Source organism: Phaseolus vulgaris, chromosome 8, assembly GCF_051622355.1.
Source record: "Phaseolus vulgaris cultivar YP4 chromosome 8, ASM5162235v1, whole genome shotgun sequence".
NCBI lineage: Eukaryota > Viridiplantae > Streptophyta > Magnoliopsida > Fabales > Fabaceae > Phaseolus > Phaseolus vulgaris.
Genome location: NC_143505.1, coordinates 1,960,560 through 1,984,577, shown reverse-complemented (window position 1 = coordinate 1,984,577; position 24,018 = coordinate 1,960,560). Strand labels below are relative to the sequence as shown.

Here is a 24,018-nt window from a genome sequence, read left to right as displayed (position 1 = left end):
CATCAATTATAAGGCTTTTTACATATAGCCTTACTATTAGTGGCGTGAGTTCTTTCAAATGTCATTCTGTATGGGCAAAAAGAAAATGGTTAAATGGTTGCTTCTTCGTCCAGAATGTGCCTTTATATGAAATAAATCCACCACATTTGGGCAATTTCTTCCTGGACCATATCAATTTTAATTTGGCATCTTATATTTTTTGAAATTTCCAAAATTATTCTTAACCCAAATTTGAAAAATTCAGAATAATAAATATAATTCAAAAATATAAAACATTCTGGACAAAAAAATCCAAAACACAAAATTGAAAATCATCCTGGATAAAAATTTCCAAAATTTAAAAATATTCAGGAAATCCAAATTCAGAATATTTTCGGGATAAGAGGTTCCATAAGTAATTTTTATTTACACTCTTTTTTATTTAAGATTATTTTCGTTATTCTAGGATAGAATTTTTGTCATTTTCAATAACAATCTGGGGCATGTTGGAATTGACATATGGTGGATGGATCTAAATTTGTTAGGCCCAATATGAAACGTTAAAAGGAGGACCAGTATACACTTTATCGATGTGACAAGAATATCCAAAATCAATATCTAAAGTAGTGTTCCGTAATCATAAATAAATTATGACCGTTAATAGTTATGGAGCTGATGATGTTCTTGCTTTGTTTCATCATCGAAGGGGTAACATCAGAAATAACTTTCGAATTGAAGATTAAAGCTCTCAATTTACAACATCACTTCGGACCAAATCAGCTATGGTTGGAAAAAAGAAACGGACTCCAATTGTTTTGCACATTAACAAACCTCTTTTGTACTAGAAGAAATTCATTAATAATAATTTTTAAACGATACACTTAATAAATATTTATAATAGAAGAAAATAAAAAGATTTCACATGACTAAACTGTTCAAATAGTGCTATATTCTTGCCCGTCCTCTCCTCTAATTAATAAAAAGTAGATTTGTTATGAAATATTGGGATAACATTGAACACCTCCATAGATGGTTGCTTATATAGCATCATCTCAATATCCGATGTACATTTCAGGATGCATCGAACTACACTTCACTAATCAATAATGTTGGAGACAAAGAATTTCGTTTTGTATGTGAAATACAAGTTGCATGGGATTATAAAATGTCAAAAATTTTGGTTTGTTTGGCTTTATTCAGAGCATGATTCAACTCTTTTTTTTTCAATAATTTAAATGAGGGAAAAAAGCACTCACCAAAATTTCCGAGTATATTCCGCAAACTTAAGCCGCCAAGATAGCAGAAGAAGCAGCTTCTTTGGACTTCATGGAATAAAGGAGATTCAAGACATCTACGTCATTTCGAATGAACCGTGGACATTTAGAAAGGAAATTATGTGCTTCTTCATGTCTTCCGTGCTTGAAGAAGGCTTCAAGCATACGAAGAAACACAGATGTAGACGGAAACCTCTTTGAAGTCATTGCCCTGAGAAACAGTACCGCGTCATCATAGCTTCCACTCTTCGACAGGTGTTCAATAAATGGATCAGTAAAAGGTGGAAATCCATGGTTTCTCATTAGTCCCAAAATAGGCAAAGCATCTGCAAATCCTCCCTGATCCAATAACTTGGTTACCAACAGCTTGTAAGTAGAATGCCAGGGTTTTAGCTGTTTTTCATTCACTAGTCGGCAAAGAATCTTACATGCATCTATTGCCCTGTTCATTTGGCAAAGTGAATTCATTAACACATCAAAAGTATAGCCTGCTGAAGTGATCCCCTCTTTATCAACCATCTCTTTAAAAGAATCAAAAGCTTTATCAATGTTTCCGGCAACACAATGCCCCTCAATCAAAGATTCCCATGTCTTGGGATTCGCATTACACCCAGATGCTTCAACTCTATACACGAACTCGTGAGCTTGTTCTATGTTACCGGCAGCACTAAGTCTAAAGGCAATTTTACTCCGTAAATTACCACCAGCAACAAACCCACAATCTTCCATTTCTTTCAAAACCTTGTTCCACTTTCCAGTCCTACCAACGCTGGTCAAAGACTTCAGCACAGCATCAGCCATAGAATCAGTCAACGCATTCCCACTTCCGGTAAAAACCTTTAGAACCCTCGAAAACAAATCCATATCCAGCTCTTTCCCAGCAGCAACCTTCCTCAACAGAAAGACACAGCACTCAACCGAAGGCTTATTCGCGCCAGCCATAGCAAGCTCATAAAGCTCTACAGCATCCTTTACCATTCTCTTCTTACAGAACCTCCCCAAAACCTTAGCAAAGGTCTCAACCTCCATCTCAAACCCAGCACTCCTCAAGTCACCAACAAGCTTCCAAAACCTATCAATTGAGTCCTCCCTCCCCAACACCCTCGCCATTGCATTGTAAGTTCCCCCATTATGCTTAAACATCCCACACTCCTCCAACCACCGGAAAAATATCAGCGCCTTAGCCGGCTCCGATGCCAATCCCTCCAAAACAATCTTAACCATATCTCCGGAGAACCCAACATTCAGGTCCTTAATCTGCCTCTCAACATCATCACTCCACACATTGTTCCTCACAATCCTACACACTATAGCACAGTTCTTCTCATTCCAGTTATCAAACAAACCCTTCAACTTCGCCACGTCACCATTCATTCCACCCTTCTGAAAACACTCCAGCGCTCTCTCCTTCACACCTTTGGAAACCCCATACCCTTTTTTCTTCATTAAATCGACCAACTCCCAAAACTCGTGAACCAAACCATTGGTCCCCAAAACGCGCAGCATCGAGTTGTAGCACTTGGAGCTCAACTTCTCGGGGTAGTTCTCCGAAACCCATTGGAAGAACCTCCGCGCCGCATCAACGTCGGAATCGAGCTTCAACAGAACCGCGAGGACAGCGTCGTGAGTAATCGAAATGCGATTCGATTCGACGAGGTTTTTCACGTCGTCGGAATCCGTAGGTTTGGAGAAAACGTCGGCGACGAGGACGTGGTCATTATCGGAGTGATCGAGAACAGGTTCGGAAGAAAAACGACGGAAACTAGGGTTTAACGGGAAGGAGGAATTTACGGTGAAACGACGGGAAATTGAAGAGGAGGAGGGAAGTACCTGAGAGTGATTGGGAATGCAGGGGCGAGAACGGAGAAGGTGGTGAAGAAGACGCCATTGGTATCTCATTTCTGCAAACACACGAATCGTGAGATTGTGATTTGAGACGAAATGGATCCAGATTTTGCGTTTGTGAAACAAACATGGAAAAAGAGAGAGTAACAGTAACTAGGGTTTTAGGAGATGCAACGTTTTTTTTTTGGTCAATATAATTTGGGCTTACTAATTTGAAGGCACTGTTGGATTGATTTCTGCACCCATGTTTTCCACTTGCACCCCATATCTTGTATACCAGAAATTTATCCTATTATCTATCTCTATTTTTCTGACCAGGCACTTGTTTTTTTCTTTTTTTCTCTTTTGCTTTGTTTTAATTACTTTCCAATTAATGAAGAAATTATATTTTTCAAAATTCTCTTTTAAATTCTTTGATTTATAGAAGAGATTTTTATAACACTGATTCAGCTGATAGTAAATAAAACATCTTTTAAGGATTAAAATAACCATTTTTGCGTTCCTTTGATCTTTAACTTGATAACTTTTTCTTTTCTTCTTGGAAACATGAGATCTGAATGAAATTAGCTGAACCATAAACATGGAATACATGAAGAGAATAAATTACGAATATGAAAAAGTGAGTTGAGTAGTGGTTATAAGGTAGCAAAAGCATGTTTACGCCAGGACCAAAGCATTTCTACACACAAACTGATCAATATTTAAGTGTTGATCATACAAAGATCCACAAAACAATACATCAATGAAATGGAACCACACATGACTCAGAACATAGAAACTCCCAAACCATCTGCAAAAAGGTTAGCACACTGTTATCTTGTACATCGTACATTTTTTTCAGAAAATCGATAATAATGTTAAACTAAATATAAGATTTGTTATGTTAGAGACTAGCGATAAAAGTATTTCATAGTATATAAACAGGTGCAAACCAGTTTTACGAGGTTGAATTAGGCATAAAGTCAACTTCTTAATATGATATCAGATATTCATTTCTTAATATGCTATCAGAGTCATTTTGGACTTTATCCTAATAACTATTTGTTAAACTTATCAGACTATCAGTTATCGTGTCATTCGGTCCACTTAATATGTTTGTAATTTAACCATGTTTTTAATTTGTTGTTAAGGCTAGCTGATAAGGTGGCAGTAGTAACTGGTGGTGCAAGAGGAATTGGTGCAACTGCAGCTAAACTGTTTGCAGAAAATGGAGCACATGTGGTGATTGCTGATGTGCTTGATGATCTAGGAGCCAATGTGGCAGAGTCCATAGGGGGACGCTACATACACTGTGATGTCTCAAAGGAAGATGATGTTGAATCAGCCATTAACCTTGCAGTGTCATGGAAGGGCCATCTGGACATCATGCTGAGCAATGCTGGAATTGGAGGCCCTGAGGGAAGAAGCATCACAACCATTGACATGGAGCAAGTGAGGCATTTATTTTCCATCAACCTTCATGGAACAGTGCATGGAATCAAACATGCTGCAAGGGCAATGATCAAAGGCCAAAGAGGAGGATCCATCATATGCACTTCTAGTGTTGCAGCTGTCATGGGTGGTTTGGCCTTGCATGGCTATACCATGACAAAAGCAGCAATAGATGGATTGGTGAGAAGTGCTGCTTGTGAGCTGGGAGAGCATTTGATCCGTGTTAACTGCATCTCCCCACATGGGATTCCCTCTCAGATGCTTATCAGTGCCTTTAAAAGGTTTGCTAATGTTGACATTACCCCTGAATGTTTGAATGAATATATTGGGACAAGGGCAAGTTTACTTAAGGGGAGAGGTGCAACCATTGAAGATGTGGCACATGCTGCTCTGTTTTTGGCTAGTGATGAGTCTGGCTTCATAACAGCACACAATCTTCGTGTAGATGGAGGATACACATCTGCTGATAGTAGAATGTGTTACATGTACCAACATAAGCCAGAAGAGAACATAATTACCAATTAATCTAATAGTCATTTTTAAGAAGAAAATGCAAAGAACTGAATTAGCCTCTTATCAAATTTTACTTTTATTCTATATTTATTGGAGATCTCACGTCACATCGATTACATATTAGGACATTTCATAATATATAAGTGGATGCAAACCTCATCTTATAAGTCGATTTATGAGGTTAAGTTAAATTTAAAGTTCACTTCTTAATATGATATTGTTGGACTTATCAGGTCACTCGTTCTCGAACGTTATTGTACCACTGATGCTAAATTCTGATTTACTTAATTCAGACAAGCTGTGCTAACAACACTATGTTGATTTTTGCTATATAATCAACTATTGGAATAACCATATGTGTAATTTCTCATTAATCATGAGGGAAATTTAGAAGTATTAAATTATGCTAAAAGATTTATTGAATAATGAAATGAGAGCTACATCATAGAGTTCTCATAAAAAGGAGTACACTGAAAACAAAAACCAAACTACAGCATTTCTTAAACAATGCTCTCTCACAGCAAGAAGAAACAAGCAATACAGAAAAACAAAATCTAAGTGAAACTGGATGATCAGGATCCGTGCATTTCCCTCTTAATTAATTCAATTTTTGTTCATTCCAGTTGCATTCTTCACAGCTTCAGCTGCTCCTTGTGCTGATGCCATCATCTGCTGACCAGCCTGCATATACAATTAAGAAAAACATGTACATTAATGTATTGAGTAGTTTATAACAAAGCATTCAATTTTATGAGTTCAAAATTGGAACCTCTTGCATGGTTTCCTTAGCAGATTGAGCAGCATTGCCAGCCATGTCCATCAAGTTGTTAGCCTTTTCCCATTGTACATTCAAAAAATATGGTTTTTAAATTACATAATACAAAATTAGAGCACATCCAAAAAGACAACTGTTTATTGTTTATTCCTGCACTCCATAAATTTTAATATTTCTAAAAATGTCCTTATACAATATTTTAGACTACGTAATCTGAAAGTAGTTTTCCTAAATTTGTAATTCGTTTTCTGGATCACAAAATCTGAAAATCTTTTTTCAGATGCATGATTAGTTTTTGTATTACACAATCCAGAAGTCTTTTCTAATATGAGATTAACTTCTGGATTATGTAATCCATATAAACCTTATTTTAAATGTGTGTTTGGATTACATAATCTGGAAGCTACTCTCAAATCCAGACTTCCGAATTATATAATCCAGAATACCATTTTTTAAAAATATATTATGGATTACATAATCTGTAAGCTATTTCCAAAACTGAGATTAACTTTTGGATTATGTAATTCGAAATATGGGGTGGGAAAAGAAGATATGGAGGTGCATTAAGAAACAGTCCAAAAGACTAAATTTACACGAGGAGTAAGAAAACCTGAGCTTGGCCTTGGGCTTGAGCTTGAGCTTGAGCTTGTTGGGCCTCAGCCTCTCCAGCCTGGTAGTTCATCTTCTGAGGATCCATCTTTTGAACTGTAATGAACTTTAACGAATGAATTGAATGTAATGAATGAAGATGAAGAATGATTATAGTTTGAGATGAAGATTAGTTCCTACACTCTTCATATTTATATGCAAGTTTGGTTGAGAATTGCGTTATTCACGAGGTTTGTCTAATGCCACGTGGATTATTCCTAACATTTGCTTATGTTAGAAGGATTCTTGGGTTGTGCTATTTTTCAGGAGTTGTGGAGAATTATTCAGTGCCATTTTCAGAAGGTGGTTGCTGAATTGATGCATGGACAAATTCTCATAACAAGAGAATGATTCAAAGTGTGATATTGCATGCATTTTTGGAATCCATGCATACGTAGTTAATTAAGATAAGTGAAATGAAGTGAGTCTTGAATTAAAATAAGCAAAAGTTATTTTATAAAACTATATTACATACCAGATGATGGAGATATACATTATAAGAAAATCATTAAATAGAGACTAATTTTAGAGAAAAAAAATAATTAATCACTGTATTAACTAAATTAGATATTATTTTTAGAAACTAAAAAAATTATTGGTATCTAAAGTAGTTTCTATTATTAATAAAATTTATAAATTGATATCTTATTAACTACTAATTATTTTAGATTCTTGTCTTGGTTGCTAGAAACTAGTTTATAAATTTTATTAACTATAGAAACTAATTTAGATACTACTATTTTTTTAATTTCTAAAATAATATCTAATTTAGCTAATAGTGACTAATTATTTTTCATCTTTAAAATTAATTTTTATTTAATGATTTTCTTATCGCACAGTTTAACAGTTTTATAAAGTAGATGGGATTGATTAATTACTGTTAAATATATGTAATAATGAATATCATATTTTAAATCACGTAATATATCTTAAAAACATGTGGCACAATCAAGTATTAATAAGTGTTTAGATATAAAAAAAAAGTACTTAGATCTTATAAAATTATAGATTTAATTTTTTTTCTGAAAATAAATCTAATGATCCGAAAAATAAAAGTATGATCACTAAAAAAATACTAGCACTTAATTCTATATCTTAAAAATGAAAAATTTAAAAATTATTGATTAGCAGAATACTTAAATATGTTTGTTTTCAATTTCTACAAGAGTATTGCTACTTTCATAACCCATAATAAAAAAAAGACGAATAAATACATCAATGTATTTTAATCATTTTTTTGTTTTTTAAATTAAATATTATTAATATATTTTTTTTATATTATTAAAATAAATTATCAGGTTTTTTATTTAATAAAGGGTGTGAAATATTTTTTTTCCGTTGTATAAATTGATCTGAGATCCGAAGATGAAAAAACAGTGTAAACTAATTAAGTGTTGGAAATTTTTTTTTTTAACACCCAGTAAAACACACTTGACACACTTAAGTGTTTGTCTTGTTTTTCCAATTTCTTATATTTCTTATATTTTCTCCCTTTTTTATGTGTCGAACCTTGTTCTCATACATTATTTAGCATGATTTAATTCTTGGTAAAAACGGAAGCAAATTAATTCGTGGTTAAAAGGAAATTCTGTATTTATTTTTCATATATATTTAGTATTTTTTTTATAGGATTTATCTTGTTTAATGTCTACGAATAAAGATATATGAAAGATTAATACGTCACTTTTAATGTCACATTAACATGATAAATATATTCTTATAAATAAAATAAAACTTTTTGAATTGTAACGATATATATATATATATATATATATATATATACTAAAAAAAATCATGAGATAAAAATTAATTTTTAGAAACCAAAATAATTAGTTGCAATAGTAATTAAATTAGAGAACATTTTAGAAACTAAAACAAAATTTAGTTTCTAAATTAATTTTTATTATTGTTAAATAGTTTCTAATAATTGATATCTTACTAAGGTTTTAGAGACCAAATTTAAAAGCTAATTTTTTTTTAGTTTCTAAAATGATTTTTAATTTAGTTATTATTGCAACTAATTATTTTAATTTCTAAAAATTAATTTTTTTGTAATTATATATATTTAAAAAATATAAATTATATAACAATAATTCGGTCAATTTTAAAGAAACTTTTTAAATGATTAAAAAAACTATTTAAACCTTTTTCAGTCCAATAACTAATGATGTTTTTGTTCTTATTTGTATCTTCTAGCAATAAAAAGAGAGTAAAGTAGTATTTTAAAATGAATATTTTCAAAATTTGTTCATGATTTTTGTTTTGTTAGTATTAGAAGACTTTTTCACTTTAATTTATGAGTTAATTTTTTCTTTTGTTGAAAGAAAAATGTTTCTCTAGTAGAAGATTATAAGATTAAACTCCTATAATAGAAATATTAACTGATTTTTACTTCTTTTAGTGTTCTCTATAAGCAAAAAAAAATATTTTAAATATTTATTTGCTTGCTAATTTTATGCTATAACATCCAATTTTAACTTAAATTCTGGTCACCATTTTAATGATGAGCGCATTGATGGAAAAATTACTTCCACTTTAAGATTTAATATATTATTATTTTAATTATATCTTTTATATTTTAATATAAATTATTAATATATTATTATATTGATAGAATAAATTTAAAATGGAAGTATTTTGTCTTATATAAATTTTATAGTATAATTTTTCTGTAATGATTTGTTTATCTTTGTTTAGAAGCTATAGTTTTCAAATTACTTATGGAGTTGATAGTGTTCCTTTTTTTCAAATTTTTAGTTTTCATAATCACTAATACTTTTTTTAACTATTTCTATGTTTACCTTCTTCAAGACCATGCAAAACAAAACCAAATGAAAATTGTCTCTTTTCTTCTTGTAGAAGATTCATATAACTCATAAGCAGGGACTAATATGATAATTTATGTAATTGGAATTTGAAACTTTGTCCTCATTACATTTGGTATGAAATGAAATACTTGAAATGTATAAATCTACAATTGAAGTAGCAATGTCAAGGAAAACCAAATCCACCAAAATCAGCCACTGCTCCTTACTTTTTCACTGCATTCTTCACGGCATCAACAGCTCCTTCTGCCCTAGCTTTCATCTGTTGACCACTCTGCAAAATATCAAATAAAATCCATAATTGTTCATATCCATTTTAAGGTTCAATCACTATGAAATACATTTTACTGAAAACTTGTTTTATTTTATTCTCCATCTATATAAAAAAATATAATTTTGATTCAACTTTATAAAATAAGATTTTTATGTTTTTTATATATTATAAAATGTTTTTAATTCTATTCTTTATTAGTGGTGGCAGAAATCAAGAATCCGAAAGGTCTATCACCTTGTGCGGCAACACGACCTTTTGACCATACTGAGTTCCATGTTAATTTGCAAATTAAATTGATTAAATCTAATTAAAAAATAAAAAATTATTAAGGAATAATTGAGTTTGTGCTCGTCCTTACATAATATCAAACAGTTTAATAGAAAAATATAAATAAGAGGAGACCATAATAAGAAGTAATGATTGTTTTAATCATAAACTTACAAACTAGATAAACAATTCGATTGACTTGAACGTTGAAGTGTCTTTACAAATATTTTACTCTCACATAGATATCAAAAGAATCACCGAAAGAATGAAAAAATTAAAACATAAAAAAGCAGGAAATATTCAATCTTTAACTTACATTAACAATCTAAAAATCAAAATTTATAATACCTCTTGCAAGGAGTCTTGTGCTGACTGAGCAGTATTGGAAGCCCTGTCCATCATGTTGCTGCACTTTTCCTGTAACCACATACAATTTGGAAGCACTAAAAACAACAACAAAAATCTTATGCCATAAGAATTATACAACATCTTATTAACTAGTCCTGATATACAGTTCAGAAAACTTGAACATGCAATAAAATAGATATTTTTCTTATAAATTGTAAAACTTGAAAAGATGTTATGCAGAAATTTGTGGAGACTGAGAGGAAAGAAAACCTGAGTTTGGCCTTTGGTCACTCCAGCATTGTAACTCGCATTCTGGGAATCCATATCTTCTTCTCTAAACTGTGAGTGAATGAACTAAAAAAATGAAGAATTGTTGAGTTTGAGATGCAGATAACTTTGCAAACTCTGTTCAGATTTATACAGTTTCTCAAAACACTACATTGCCTAACACGTGTTTTACCCTATTTCTTGGGATCTATTTCAGATTGAATTTTTCTTAATTTCCATGGTTTCTTTGACACATGTCATGTCATAAGAGGAATAAAATTAAAGATTCAACACTTGTTAACCAACAACCAACATATTCTAAGACCAAATCAAACCATGTCAAACTTTTGATATCTACATCTTTAATGTATTGTCCTTTTACTTTTTCTTTTTGGTTATGATTTTATTTTTAAAAAATATTTTAATAAATTGGATGAGTAAAAAAAAAATATATATATATAAACTGTCTTTAATTTCAATATATATAAAATATATTTACGTACATAAATTTCAAATTTCTTTTACATGGATATTCGTACTTTCTATAATGTTTTAACTAAAAAAGGAATGTTGTCGTCGGCACACATGGTTTTAAATAAATTTTAATTTTATATATTTAAAAAAAAATAAGAGATGAGAAGAAAAAATCCTGTATCCCTTAAAATATAATGGCACCAAAGAATTTGCCTATGGAAATACAGAGTAGAAGGGGAAGATAATTAGACTAGTTTCAAATTCATTTTTTATTTTTACTCATTCATCATAAAATATAAATTTAAATACTCTTTTAAACAAAAAATAATATTTATCGGAGTAATTTTTCTATTAGCTGGTTTCATTGTCTTTTACTAATATTATTACTTAAATCTAGTTTATTTTAACATTCTAAAATTTATTACTTAAAACATTTTTAATATTAAATCTTAGTACGTTGCACCATATTAACTAGAAATATGTATCTACTTTTAATACAACCTTAATTTAGTATTATTAAAATATTAATTTAGTATTATTAAAATATTAGTTTACTGAATTTAAAATAATTTTTAATTTTACATCATAACATAATCAAACAATATATTTTCAAATTTTCTTCATTTCTTTTCACCATTATATCACTAAAAAAAAAATATTTTAGCATTTTATCGGAGATTAATATGACCTTAATAAAATACTCCAAGTTCTTTCAAACTTTGTTTTTTTTTAGCGTTATTATTTATCAGGAAATGGTATAAATTAAAATCGCAAATCCAAATAAAAACATACTAAAGTACATTAATTTAACAGATTTGAGCACGTCTCACTAATAACTACAATAACTATAGTTACAATAAAAATATATTTATTTATTTATTATATTTTAATAATAAACAGCTGCAACAGCATCATATGAGTTGGCTGTTGTAAAGAGAAAATCACAGAAACAAAACAAAGTAGAAAGTGAAGCAGCACAGCACGATTATTGCTTCACTTTCACATCATAACCCCCAAGTTTATTTAGATGAAAACACACAGTAAAGATAAACATAAAAACCAAAAATAATTATATCTCCCTTGCTTCATCTTCGTTTTCATCCTCACTCCAGCAGCATCTCAGAATAGACCTGGGAGACGCACTACCATCGCCTTGGACAAATGTTTGGTACACAACTGCACCACCCACTCCAAGCTCTTCAAAGCTCCTCTCTCCACAGCAGTAACCTTTGATGTCCAAGGGAAATTTGTCAAGCATTTCACCATGCATGTCAATGTGCAGAGCAACAGAAAACTCTGCTGGACGGAAGCATGCTAAAACCCTATCCACAAGTTCGCATAAAGTCTTGTCATCATGGTCATAGCCAACAGCTTCGAAACTTGCATAACTGAAACCATCTTCTGGAGTGACATGGATAGTGGATATTGCATTCCCTTCTATACCATTCATTGAATATCCACAAGGGTCAAATTCAAAGTCACATATATCAGACTGTGGAAGGATGTATCTAATTCCAGAATTCTCAGTCATCGAAGCTGCTGAAGATGTATTTTCTTTGAAAAATACAGAAGCACAATCCTTGTCTAAACCAGTCATACACATCTCAAGGCCATAGACCGAGTCTAGTGATTCTTTTGCCTGTGCACTTGCAGAGTAGATGTGCCATAACTGTGACTTTGAAGGGTCGCCCATTGCGTAAGCTTTGCTGCCATTACCAAGGTTCCCGAAATAGCTATCGAGAACAGAGACCTCTTCCGAAAAGCTACGATGAGGAAAAGTCTGTGCACCAGGAAAAATGAAGCTTCCGCGGGTGTACCTCACAGATTTCACAGAAATGTCAATAGCATCAGCTAACTTGAGAATGACGGGGATGGACAGAAGCAATTTGGTAGTCCCACAAGTTTTAATGATAATTTTGTAAGGATAGACAAACAAGCTTGACTCCGACAGAACATATGAGTCAACATAATCGTTTGAAAGCGACGAAACAATAGTACACTCCGCTGGGTTCAGAATCTCATCCAATTGGTCCCTGGACAATGCTCGCAGACCCAATCCTCCAGCAAGCACACCATCTTCAGAAAATGATATCTCAAGTCTTTTTTCATAACCTTCAAAACCAATGGCTGAGCCTGCCATCTTGACTAGAAATGAACGAAAGTTTTGCTGTGTAGGAAGAGAACAAAAACACAAGGGAGAGAAAAAGAAAAAGAGGAGACAAAATGAAGACGGGGGCTATGTCACACAACCAGGGGAATCTCAGGATGGCTTGCGGATGCACTGCAATAGACAAGTTCCAGTGTCAAACACAATTTTGGATACTAAATGTCTTAATTTAATCATCAAAACATAAAAACTTACGTTGGAGTAAGCAGCGGATCTGAATTTCTTGATTCCACCGTGTGGGCGAACGTCTTCAATGATGTAACCGAGAGGAGTTTCGTACGAAAAGGATTTACTACTAGACGACTTCTTGCCACCTTTTGACTCCATCAGATCATTCAGACCTTTCTGCAAAAAGAAGAAAGCAAAATCAATGACAGAATGTTAGCAATCGCTATACAAACATGAATCCTAGATTTTTTTGTGTGAGAAGAACATGATTATATATAAACGACGAAGGGAAAATTGCAATCTTGAACAAATTCACCATGTAGGTGGCGAAACCTCTCAATATCTTGAACAAATAAATACAAATGATGATACAAATTCAATAATCAGTTCATACAAGGGAAAAATGAGGTATGTTATCATGCCTAGACTGTGTGTAAAAAAACACAAGAACAATGATCTGAGATATTCTTTTAGATCATTAATCTTTTTTATTCAAAAACAAATTTAAAAAACACAAGAGCATTGATCATTCTGGAAAGGTTATAAAGCTGGAGAGAATATAAATAAATAAAAAATCATTAACACTGTTAAAAACCAGAAACCCAAAAATGTTCGTCCCAGTCCCCATAACATAATTGAAGAACATGAGCAAAAACACACATTCAGATTAAAACAAAAGGTTTACCTGAAATTTCAAAACCGGAAAAAGTTTGGAAACAATAACACAACACCAAGAACAGAAATCTAATTGCGAATTCTCTCTTTCAATTCACTACTTCATATAAAAATGGAACCATATTCAGGTGTATACCTCGACACATAAACAAGAATCTTAAAAAAAAAGAATACAAAAACTTGGTGCTTACATTTATATATACGCGAGTGAAGTTGTCTTATATCCCCCTCCCGAAATTGAACTTCGAATCTAAATTAATCCGATTGAAATAATCTCAGAACAATTTCAAGGAAGGGAAACGATTATGCTGAGGTTAATTTGGAGAGAGAGAGAGGGTTTTGGTTCTTGAGATGCTGAAAATCCTTGGGTTGTTACGGAGAGAAGAGATGAAACTTATATAGGAGCCGAGGGGAATAGGAAACTACGATAATGCCCTCTCAATTTTCTATTTCTCTATTTCCTTATCCTCCTCCGTCAATTTTGGCAAAGAATCTCAGCTTACGTGCTAAACAAGTAATACTGCGTTTAATTCTATCGTTCATTAATTATAGAATATATACATTGCTTTTTAGAGGCCTTATTAATCTTAAATTTTAGTAAATTCACATTATAATATGTAATTTTATTCTTTCCTTTTAAAATATAATTCACCCAGTATTTTACATTCAATACAAATGAAGATTATAATAATATATAAATTATATTATACTTAAGGTATGCTAAATGATAATATTTCAATTAAAATAATTGCATTAAAAATATATAATAAGTTATTTTATATATATATATATCGGGCCTTAGAAAGAATTATTATTCTTTAAATAACTTGCTTCTCGACTTCACGTGGATACTAAAATGTTCTTAGAGAATCTTAGAAACAATTTTTCTTCTTTTTCTCGGTCTCTCAGACTTTCGCTGCTATACTGGGTTTTTGGCTACTAAATTCACTGGTTTGGGCTTGGGATCTTCTTCTTCTCTTTTTGGTCTGTCAGGCACTCGCTACTGTACTGGTCCTTCAGCTACTGAATCTAATGGTTTAGGCTTGGACTGGTTCTTAGTTGCTGGATATGGACTCTCACTTGTGTGCTTGGTCAGTTTCAACTTTCGATTTTTAGGCTCGTGATTATTCTTGGGTGGGTGTGTACCTGCAAGGAACTTTAGTGATAAAGTCAGAAACAATTTGTTTAGTTATCAGATAAAAATCACTCTACCTACCTCTTAAGTAGATCACCTAATTATAGTGTTCACTTGTTGGCCTTTTGACTTAATTGAATTTTTACCCTTTGTACCTTGCAATTATTGAATATACTTTAAATGTTTTAGGTTTAAAATGAAATAAAGAAAAAAAAACAATAATAGTAAAAAATGTTTTAGGTTTAAAATGAAATAAAGAAAAAAAAACAATAATAGTAAAACATTGTTATTCAAAAAGAAAAAGGTCACTATGGTATTTATTTTTGACCTCTTCAATAATTTCTATACATATGTTTTAGAAAAATAGGGTAAGGAATATTAATTAGATGATAGGGAGTTAAATGGAAAGAAGAAAAAGAGAGGAAAGATGTGATTTGAAAAGAGGATGATGGGCGGGTACGTGTGCGTAAGGATGTTCGAAACGCAAGTCACATAAAAAGAATGAAGAAAAGTGGTTTTGGTTTTTGATATTCATATTCTTGTGCGGGAATTGGATGTTTTATTCTGCCTCTGCTACCTCCCCTCCGTTCAAATTTCACTGCCATTTGCCCCACATCGAATCGCCTTTGTTTCTTCTTTCTCACTTCTAAATTCGATTGAATCCTTTATCCCTGCCACAGTCTGCATCTACATGTCCCACATCACTTAATATTCCATTCTCTTCATATCATTTCTCTATATATTTTTCACCATTCCTTCTCTCTCAATTCATTTCTTCTAATCTGACTAATCAACAGTGTATATGATTGTCTAAGTCAACTTATTCTATCTAAACATCTACTTTAAAAATTTTATTATATTCTTTTTGGGTACCATTTAGAAAACAGATAAAATTAAATTTTTGGGATTCACCTTCTATAATAAGATAAATCTTATTTAGAAAGTTGTTACAGTAATAAAAATATATAGAAGGAATATGCCTTGCATAAAAGAAATATTTAATTATAGAGCACTTAGTTTGTTGTGTGATATACATTTCCTTTATTCCCCTTTTAACATTTAATTAGGAAAAGCAAAAGCACGTGTTCATTGTTTAGGTGGGCGTGGGCCTAGTCCCTTTTGGGCCGTTCATTTTATTGTATGTCTAAGTTCGTCTATTTCTTTTAATTCTCTATATATTTCTTGTTACACCACCATAATTTACTTTTGGATTACTAATGTTAGAAAAAAAAATTAAATTATATAATTCAAAATAAAGTATCTTTTAGAACTTATGGAGGGGTGTTACAAAGAAAAATGAGATTGTAGAGAAATAAATGTGTAAGTTATAGTCATGATCATTCTTCTATTCTAGACCTTCTCTTCATATACTTCAATACTACTATTTTTAACATTTTGTTATTGATTTCAATTTATTAAAAATTATAATTTTTTAATGAATTTTATTTTAATTTAATGTGTAATCTAAATGGTCAAATATAAAAAAAAAATTGTTTGAGGAGTGGAACAAGTAAAGAAACTAATGTAAAGAGAAGACTATACTCCTCTCATTTTTTAAATATTGATATAATATTATTATATTATAAATTTATAATAATAATTATTTTAATTTATTGTTAATATTTAAGTTATTATAGATTTATGAAATTCTCTTATAATTTTAATAAATTTTAATTTTAGTTAATATTAATAAGGGACAGATTAACTATTTCTTTTTAACTCGTAGACAAATTCTCACTATTTTATGTTTTAGGTAACTATGCTTTAAAATTCAAATAACTACTTATTTTTGCTGACTTGTCACCCAACACCTAAATTTTGTCCAAATTTAACTAATAATAATAAAATAATTTAAATTATTATAAATAGTTAATTTTATTAAAATAAATCTATCTATATCTATAAAAACCTAAAATCGTATTTACTTAAAGTGGAAATTTGGACACGTGTCATGTATTCATGCTTGGACACGTGGTATCATTTGATGCATTTTCATTCTGGTGGGTTGGGCCAGAGTTCGGCCCAATCTATTCATCTTCTTCTGCATTAGGGCTTCTATGGCTGTGGAAACTCCATGGCTCTTCTCCGCAATGTTTTCTCTTTTTTTCTTTCTTTTTCTGTTTTGTTCTTTCGTTTCATCTTCTTCGCTTCGCTTTGGTTTTCTTTTTCATTTTCAACTTCTATGTGTGTATTCATCTTCTTCTTCTGCATTTGTTGTAAAAATTAGGATTTTATGGTTTCTATGGTTTTCTTCGTTTTGATTTTCTTTTTTGCTTGGTTGGTTTCGTTTTCAAGTGCTATGTGAACCGATTCATCTTCTTTTGCTGGAAAAAAAAATAGGGTTTTATGGTTTCTATGGTTTTCTTCGTTTTGATTTTCTTTTTTGCTCGACGGGTTTCGTTTTCAAGTGCTGTGAACCGATTCATTCTTCTTCATTTGCTGGAAAAATTAGATTTTCTATGGTTTTCTTCGCTTTTGGTTTTCATGTGAACCGATTCATCATCTTCTGCTGCAAAAATTAGGGTTTTATGGTTTTCTTCGTTTTGGTTTTCTTTTTTGCTCGTTGGGGTTCGTTTTCAAGTGCTATGTGAACCTATGGAGGTGCAGGAAGAAACTATGAAGTTGCAGTAAGAAATTGCCTCAAACTAAACAGTTTAAATATAAGATTTTTTAAAAGAAAAAATCTTTAAAAAAAAATATATTGACCCGGTTTTTTTTATACACTCTTATGTATGTACATTATATATATTTTTAAGTTTAACTAATAGTCTTCAAATTCTAGAGATTTTATAAAATATTTAAGAAATTTTCTGAAAATGTCCTACAAGAATTTGAAAATTACTTAGATTTATAAACTATTTTTAAAATATTAATTTAGTCTCTAAATAACACTTTAAATTGAGTTTTCAAATATGTATTTGTTTTTTTAAATTAAGTTTTAATCATTAATTTTCCTTTGTTTTTTTAAATTAAGTTTTCATCATTAATTTTCCTTAACGAATATCGATAGACCAATTAAAAAATAAATACAACTTCAGGATTTCAATTGAAAAAATAGTCCACAAAAATTGAGTTCTAAACTTGGTTTTAACTCTTTTAAGCAGAGAGTAAAGATTTCATTTTTTTATTTGAGTAAAACTTCATTCATACACATGCATCAATAAAAATATATATTTTTACTTAATATTATATTACTATTTTAATTTTTTTGCACAAGTCATGTTTTAATTCAATAGTAATTCTTAATAACACTATTCAAACAATATTTATTATATTAAAACTATCAAAATGTTCAAATATGTCAAGAATAATCATTTTTTAACAAATAAAGAAAATATAGTAAGAAAAAAAAACAGCAAAATTAATTAGGATCTTGAAGTTCCATCACGGAAGAAAAAAAAATAGCAAACTCAAATTTTAAACATTGGTTTTTTTGTTTATTTCTAAACTCTAAACTCATCATTTTTTTAATCTTAAACCCTAAACCCATCCATGGATTCCAACTCATAATAGCGGCCATGAAATCTTTAACTTATAATTCAATTTTAAATTTATCATTGGTTACTTTTGAGCTTGTGTCATTTTCCTTGAATTTGATTTTGACACTTGCCCAATTGATTGGTTAAATGGTTGTCTATAGCTACCTATCAGATTATGATAGTGAACAAGTTGTAATTATTATGGTTTGAGAAAGCACCTTTGGACTCTTCCTAGCAAATGAAACAAATTATTATCTCCCCTTCATTTTTTTCCCAAATGAAATGGACCAATTTGATTTGAAAGTGACAAGAACAGCACACAAATTGAATATGCAACTTGTCTTGGTGTTGGAATCATTGCTGGTGGAGTAACTTTTTGTTTACTTGATGTTCATATCAATTTAAATCTTTAAACACTAGGCTGTTATAGCTGCCATTTGGTGAATTCAGGCTGTAACTGCTATCTTATTTTCATATTACTGATGTGTTTATGGTTTTGTTGTCAAGTTGTTGAATTATTAGTGTTTTCTTTAAGAAAAATAACTTCAGTCTTGGCACACTAGTGGAATATAGTTAAAATACAAAATCAAAGTTAAATGTACTTTTCATTGATTTGAAGTAACATTTCAAAAAGGATAACAGGATTCTGTAATTTGTACACAAATGTAACAAATCCTATTGTCTAAAAGCAATACATTATAACATCCCAAGTATTCGTCCCATCAAATTGAAATTAAAAGACAGCAGATTTTAGTCTCCTTCCCAGCTCCTTCCTGCAGATAAAGCAAAACATGAATGCCAGATCAGAAGAACACCAACCAAATATTTGTGTATATGCCACAATGGAGAGTGGTTAAAATAAAGTACTCTTATTTTAGTTTCTGCTCACCTCATCAGTTGCCTATCAAAGCCTGAAGCAGCCAACAATCCTCTATTCTCTTCAGCTCTTCTGAGGAGATATGGCATAACAGTTTCCACAGGTCCAAATGGCATATACTTACTCACTTGAAACCCTGCATTGCTTAGACCAAAGGAAAGAGCCTCAGACATGCCATGCAGCTGCGCAAATTCAACCTTGTGGTTCACCTTTCCAATCCCAAGCTCATGAGCTTTCGCAGCAGCCAGTTTCCCTACACATTTATTATTTTTTATAACAATTTTCTTCAAAAAGACATATATACATTAAACTCAATGAATGATAACTGATGATGTATTGTACCTGACTCAACATTGTGAGTTGCAAGAACAACTCCACCCGGGCCATTAGCAACCTTCTCGAGCATGTAAGATGAGCAGGCATTGAAGCACTCGTGTGTGTCATCGATGGTGTCGTGAATTGGGGATTGATACCCCAAAGACTCAGCCAATTTTGTTTCGCTTGACATATAAGCACCCCTCACTAATTTGAACCCCATTGGGATTCCCATCTTCTCTGCAGCCGTTACTGTCAGCAGCAGCCTCTCTTTGGCATCCTTCAGGTAGGTCTGAATGGTGCCATATACAATGGCGTTATCATCTTTGTTGTTCACGATGGCGGAGGAGTAGGTGAAGTAGTCAATGGCAGGTTGAACAGAAGTGTGTTCAGCATCAACCAATAAAGGAATGTTGGATTGTGCACACTTTTGGCAGAGCTCGAGGAATCTCTGCATTGCAAGTTCGAGGTCCCTCTCTTCCTCTGGGGTGAGAGGCTCGGGTCTAGTCCTTGTGTGGTACAAAGGGCTTGACTCAGAGAAAATGGGGAAGCAATCTTGCTTCCATGGCAAACTGAAAGAAGGATCCTTGTGCTGCCATCTAAGCAAGTCACTCATTCTTTCCAAAAGACTCATTGGACATATTGCAGTGATCTTCACGATCACAAAGCTCACCTGTCACATCAAACAAATTCATTAGAATCATCATCATCCCCACTCAACATCTAAAACACACCACATTCCACGTGAAAAGAAAGGAAAAAGCACAAGCAGCCACATGATTTGCGTGGTCTACTTGTTCGGTGGTACCAAAAGGAAATTGACAAGGAAATCCGATGGTTCTAGACAGTAGCTTAGTAGTCAAGTCGATCAACGCTGTTGTTGAAGAAAAACCAACACTCCGCTCTACCCCATTTCAAGCACCGCGCAATTGTGACACCAGTGAAATCACCAATCTTTTCTCCCTCTCCAATAACATCATATCTAACAGTAGTGCTACTAGATTTCACTCCTATTCCATGTACGTCACCACATCAAGGCTAGCTAGCTCACGAGCAAAGATAGGACCCCAATCAAGCAACCGTTTCCATTTCTCATTTCAACAATGCCATTTAGTACATTTGTCAGTCACTTCCAGATCACACCATTCTTGCCCATCTGTTACATGCAAAAACCCAAAAACAAACAAGCAAACAAACAAACAACAACAGAAGAAAAAACATTGCTCTTATAGATTTTATGCAACCTGTCAAACAATCTATTGCATGAAATTGGTGTAATGAAAACGGTGTCCTGTTTATACGATCAGTAACCAAAACATTTTATGAACTCAACGTGACACATGACAGAAATAAAAGCTAAAGACCATGTTATGTGTTGAATGCATCAGAAATGGTAGAACATTACATACATTGCAGGGGCTTCTGTATAAAGATAGATCAAGATCACGGGTATGCATTGATGCTGATTCGTATAATTTTTTGTCTAGTGAAAAACATTTTCAATGAATAAAAGTAGAGGCGAAGGATGAGAAAAACGAAGAAGGGGTTACCGAAGAAGGGGGAAGAGATCGGCTGACGTCGATGGTGCGGAGAAACCCTCTGAAGTTGCGGTCACAGGCGTCATTGTCGAGGGCGTCCTCGACCCCGTAAACGAGCATGCCGCGGAGGCCAGCGTGGTTGAGTTCTTGGATCTTGGAGGCGGCGGTGGGGGCGTCTTCTCCGGCGCAGAAGTGGTCGTAGAAGGTGGCGCGGACGGTGGCGAATATGAGTTCACGGAGGCCGGGGACGTTCACGAGGTTGGATCGCAGAAGCCAGGAGCCGAAGTCGACTAAGGGCTCGACGGCGGTAGCGTGGAGGACGGCGGCGGAGCGGAGGAGCGAGGTGGTGCGGACGTGGGAAAAGAGCTTTTCAACGTCGTGGAAGTTAAGGTCAGGGGTGGCGGCTGGGCGGAGGACGGTGGAGGTCGGGGGTGGGAGACAAGGAGAAGGAGAGAGAGACGGGGAGAGAGGAGGTTGAACGGATTTGAGGGGTTTTGTGGCAGTGTTGTAGCGGAGGTTCCTTAGGATTCTTGGTGGAATAACACGGGTGGCCATGTAACAAACAACGTTAGACGGTGTTTGTTGGGGCTGGTGTTGGTGTTGGGTTGTTCCTCCCTGTGTTTGGTTCCTCTCTCTCTCTCTTTCTTTGGGACTCCTAAGCCCTGTGAGATGCTAAATGTTACTTCTGCTCTTCCTCTTCTTTCTCTTCCTTTTTATAGGACTCTCACCATGCAACGTGCTCTTTCTCTTTCTCCCTTCATAGTACCTATTTTTCGTAAAACCACACACGTTTGTGTTTGTGTTTTTCTTAGTCTTCTGAAGTGACCGTAACTGTAGGAACGAAACGAAAGCCTCAAATATTTCAGACACATTCGGTGCTGACACAGATCCACCTTATACCAATCTTCATTATCTCTTATTTCTCATCACTCAACACGTACTCTGCCATCTGTTCTCATCTCTTCATCTCTCACCAATTTTTCTTAAAATTAAAAAATATATTATTCACAATCCATATTTTTTATACCAACATATTATAACTTCTAATATTTTTTATATTATTTAATTATAAATTTAATCTTTATTATATATAAGAGTTGTATACAATATTTTATTTAGTTTTTCTTTTATTTTTAATTCAAAATATTATTATAAATGTTTATTAAATATATGTTTGGTAATGTTAAAGAGATTTTTCTTTTTTTTTCTTATCAATTTACTACTTCAATTTAAACTTTACCTATTAATTAAAAGTGGTGATGTATTGACATCGTATACAATAATAAATTAATATTTTAATTATTTATTTTTTAATTTAAAACATTATTGTATTATTATAATGATTTGTATGTATTTTACATTTTAGATGTCAACAAAAAAAATTTCCATTAACTAATCGCACTTTTTTTATATAGAAAATAAATATGGTGTTGGAGGGAGGGTTATCTATATATTTAATATATTTTAAAAGCGTTAAAACAAGTTTTTCACGAGTCTGACAATATTTTAGTGAAGAATTTCCAAAAAAATATAAGTCTTACATATTAATTTTAGTAAAATTAACATAGAATATAGACAATTGAGACTTAAAATTTGACTTACAATCATAAAATTGAATCTTAATTTATTAAACACGTGATTCATATTCCACTTTCAATTATCCACTAAACATAAAAGTTATTTGAAAAGTGATTAAATAGTTAAGTATTTTTTATTAAAACTATTTAAAAAATATAATTATTTATTTTAAGAATATTGGTTATTTATTAGTCCACAAAAATATATATAATCATTACCTAATCTTAATATAATGTTGAATAAGTGTTAGATAATCTCAAGTCTAGTGTATGATTATTTTAGTTCAAAATGTTATTAAACTATCAAAATATTCACCTAACCTTAATGATATTTAACAAGATTTAGATAATCTCAAGTTTAATATATGAATATTTTACTTCAAAATGTTATTATGCTCTATGGTAAATATTTTTTTACCCTCTAATATGATCTCTTCCTTTCATTCTTTAGTATACCAAATTATGATAACTATTTATAAAATATGTGATATTCGTCTTAATTAATATTTTATAACATCATTCAAACAAATAAAAAAATATAAAATTAATAATAGAATATATAATTAACTTTTTTTTAATCCAAGTTCATTAAATAAAAAAATTACTTTATTTTTTTTTCTTCAAATGATAAAAAATGATGTTTAAATAATACAAAATTAAATTAAGACCTTTAATAAATGCTGATAAAAAAAACTTTAAATAAATAATGATATATGAGTAAGTACATCTCAAATAAACAAAATAACAAAAATACAAATTAATAGGACGTAAATGGAGATAAATTTAATAACATAATGATAAGATAAATTAAATAATTTATTATGGTTTTAATAAAGAGGATCGTAGTATATAAACAAATTAAATCATATAATTCTAAATTTAATAAAAAAATTAATGTCATAGATAAAAAAATAAATAACATAATTATAAAATTTAAAAAAAACAATATTGATTGGAAATAATTTAAATTATATAAATATAAATAAAATCAGAACTAATGTGTAACTGTAAAGTAAATGATATAATTATAAATTAATAAACATAATAAGTAACTGGGTATAAATTAAATGCAATAAATATATATAAATAAAAACCATAATTAAACTAAATAATAGAAATATGAAAGAATAAAAGTAAATAATATATATTTCAAATTAAACACAAATT

The 24,018-nt window shown here is 31.7% G+C and overlaps 6 protein-coding genes across 7 annotated transcripts; 1 reads left to right on the top strand and 5 right to left on the bottom strand.

Annotated features, from left to right (window-relative positions):
- Positions 1 to 967: 967 nt before the first annotated feature.
- On the bottom strand, positions 968 to 3,412 carry LOC137824296 (pentatricopeptide repeat-containing protein At3g02490, mitochondrial). Its single transcript, XM_068629870.2, has one exon. It carries the CDS (start codon positions 3,150 to 3,152, stop codon positions 1,263 to 1,265), a length of 1,890 nt encoding a protein of 629 aa, XP_068485971.2. The 5' UTR covers positions 3,153 to 3,412; the 3' UTR covers positions 968 to 1,262.
- A 433-nt stretch (positions 3,413 to 3,845) lies between these two features.
- On the top strand, positions 3,846 to 5,094 carry ATA1 (TAPETUM 1). Its single transcript, XM_068631768.2, has 2 exons — positions 3,846 to 3,898; positions 4,229 to 5,094. Exons 1-2 carry the CDS (start codon positions 3,846 to 3,848, stop codon positions 5,052 to 5,054), a joined length of 879 nt encoding a protein of 292 aa, XP_068487869.2. The 3' UTR covers positions 5,055 to 5,094.
- Positions 5,095 to 5,428: 334 nt separating this feature from the next.
- Positions 5,429 to 6,584, bottom strand: LOC137825892 (uncharacterized). Its single transcript, XM_068631695.2, has 3 exons — positions 6,428 to 6,584; positions 5,812 to 5,874; positions 5,429 to 5,723 (listed from the first exon to the last, which is right to left on the bottom strand). Exons 1-3 carry the CDS (start codon positions 6,512 to 6,514, stop codon positions 5,646 to 5,648), a joined length of 228 nt encoding a protein of 75 aa, XP_068487796.2. The 5' UTR covers positions 6,515 to 6,584; the 3' UTR covers positions 5,429 to 5,645.
- Positions 6,585 to 9,355: 2,771 nt separating this feature from the next.
- On the bottom strand, positions 9,356 to 10,565 carry LOC150025334 (uncharacterized). The gene is made up of 3 exons (XM_090293880.1): positions 10,450 to 10,565; positions 10,180 to 10,248; positions 9,356 to 9,564 (listed from the first exon to the last, which is right to left on the bottom strand). The coding sequence occupies exons 1-3, from the start codon at positions 10,501 to 10,503 to the stop codon at positions 9,496 to 9,498; spliced, it is 192 nt and encodes a 63-aa protein (XP_090150006.1). The 5' UTR covers positions 10,504 to 10,565; the 3' UTR covers positions 9,356 to 9,495.
- Positions 10,566 to 11,771: 1,206 nt separating this feature from the next.
- On the bottom strand, positions 11,772 to 13,195 carry LOC137823358 (S-adenosylmethionine decarboxylase proenzyme). The gene has a single exon (XM_068628460.2). It carries the CDS (start codon positions 13,058 to 13,060, stop codon positions 11,990 to 11,992), a length of 1,071 nt encoding a protein of 356 aa, XP_068484561.2. The 5' UTR covers positions 13,061 to 13,195; the 3' UTR covers positions 11,772 to 11,989.
- Positions 13,196 to 19,132: 5,937 nt separating this feature from the next.
- Positions 19,133 to 22,144, bottom strand: LOC137823357 (proline dehydrogenase 1, mitochondrial). Of its 2 annotated transcripts, none has more exons than XM_090293877.1 (4): positions 20,545 to 22,144; positions 19,764 to 20,409; positions 19,434 to 19,674; positions 19,133 to 19,317 (listed from the first exon to the last, which is right to left on the bottom strand). In XM_090293877.1, the coding sequence occupies exons 2-4, from the start codon at positions 20,368 to 20,370 to the stop codon at positions 19,278 to 19,280; spliced, it is 888 nt and encodes a 295-aa protein (XP_090150003.1). In that variant the 5' UTR covers positions 20,371 to 20,409; positions 20,545 to 22,144; the 3' UTR covers positions 19,133 to 19,277. The 2 variants fall into 2 exon arrangements, with proteins under 2 accessions (XP_090150003.1, XP_068484560.2); XM_068628459.2 differs by having other exon boundaries at positions 21,287 to 22,142.
- Positions 22,145 to 24,018: the final 1,874 nt, after the last annotated feature.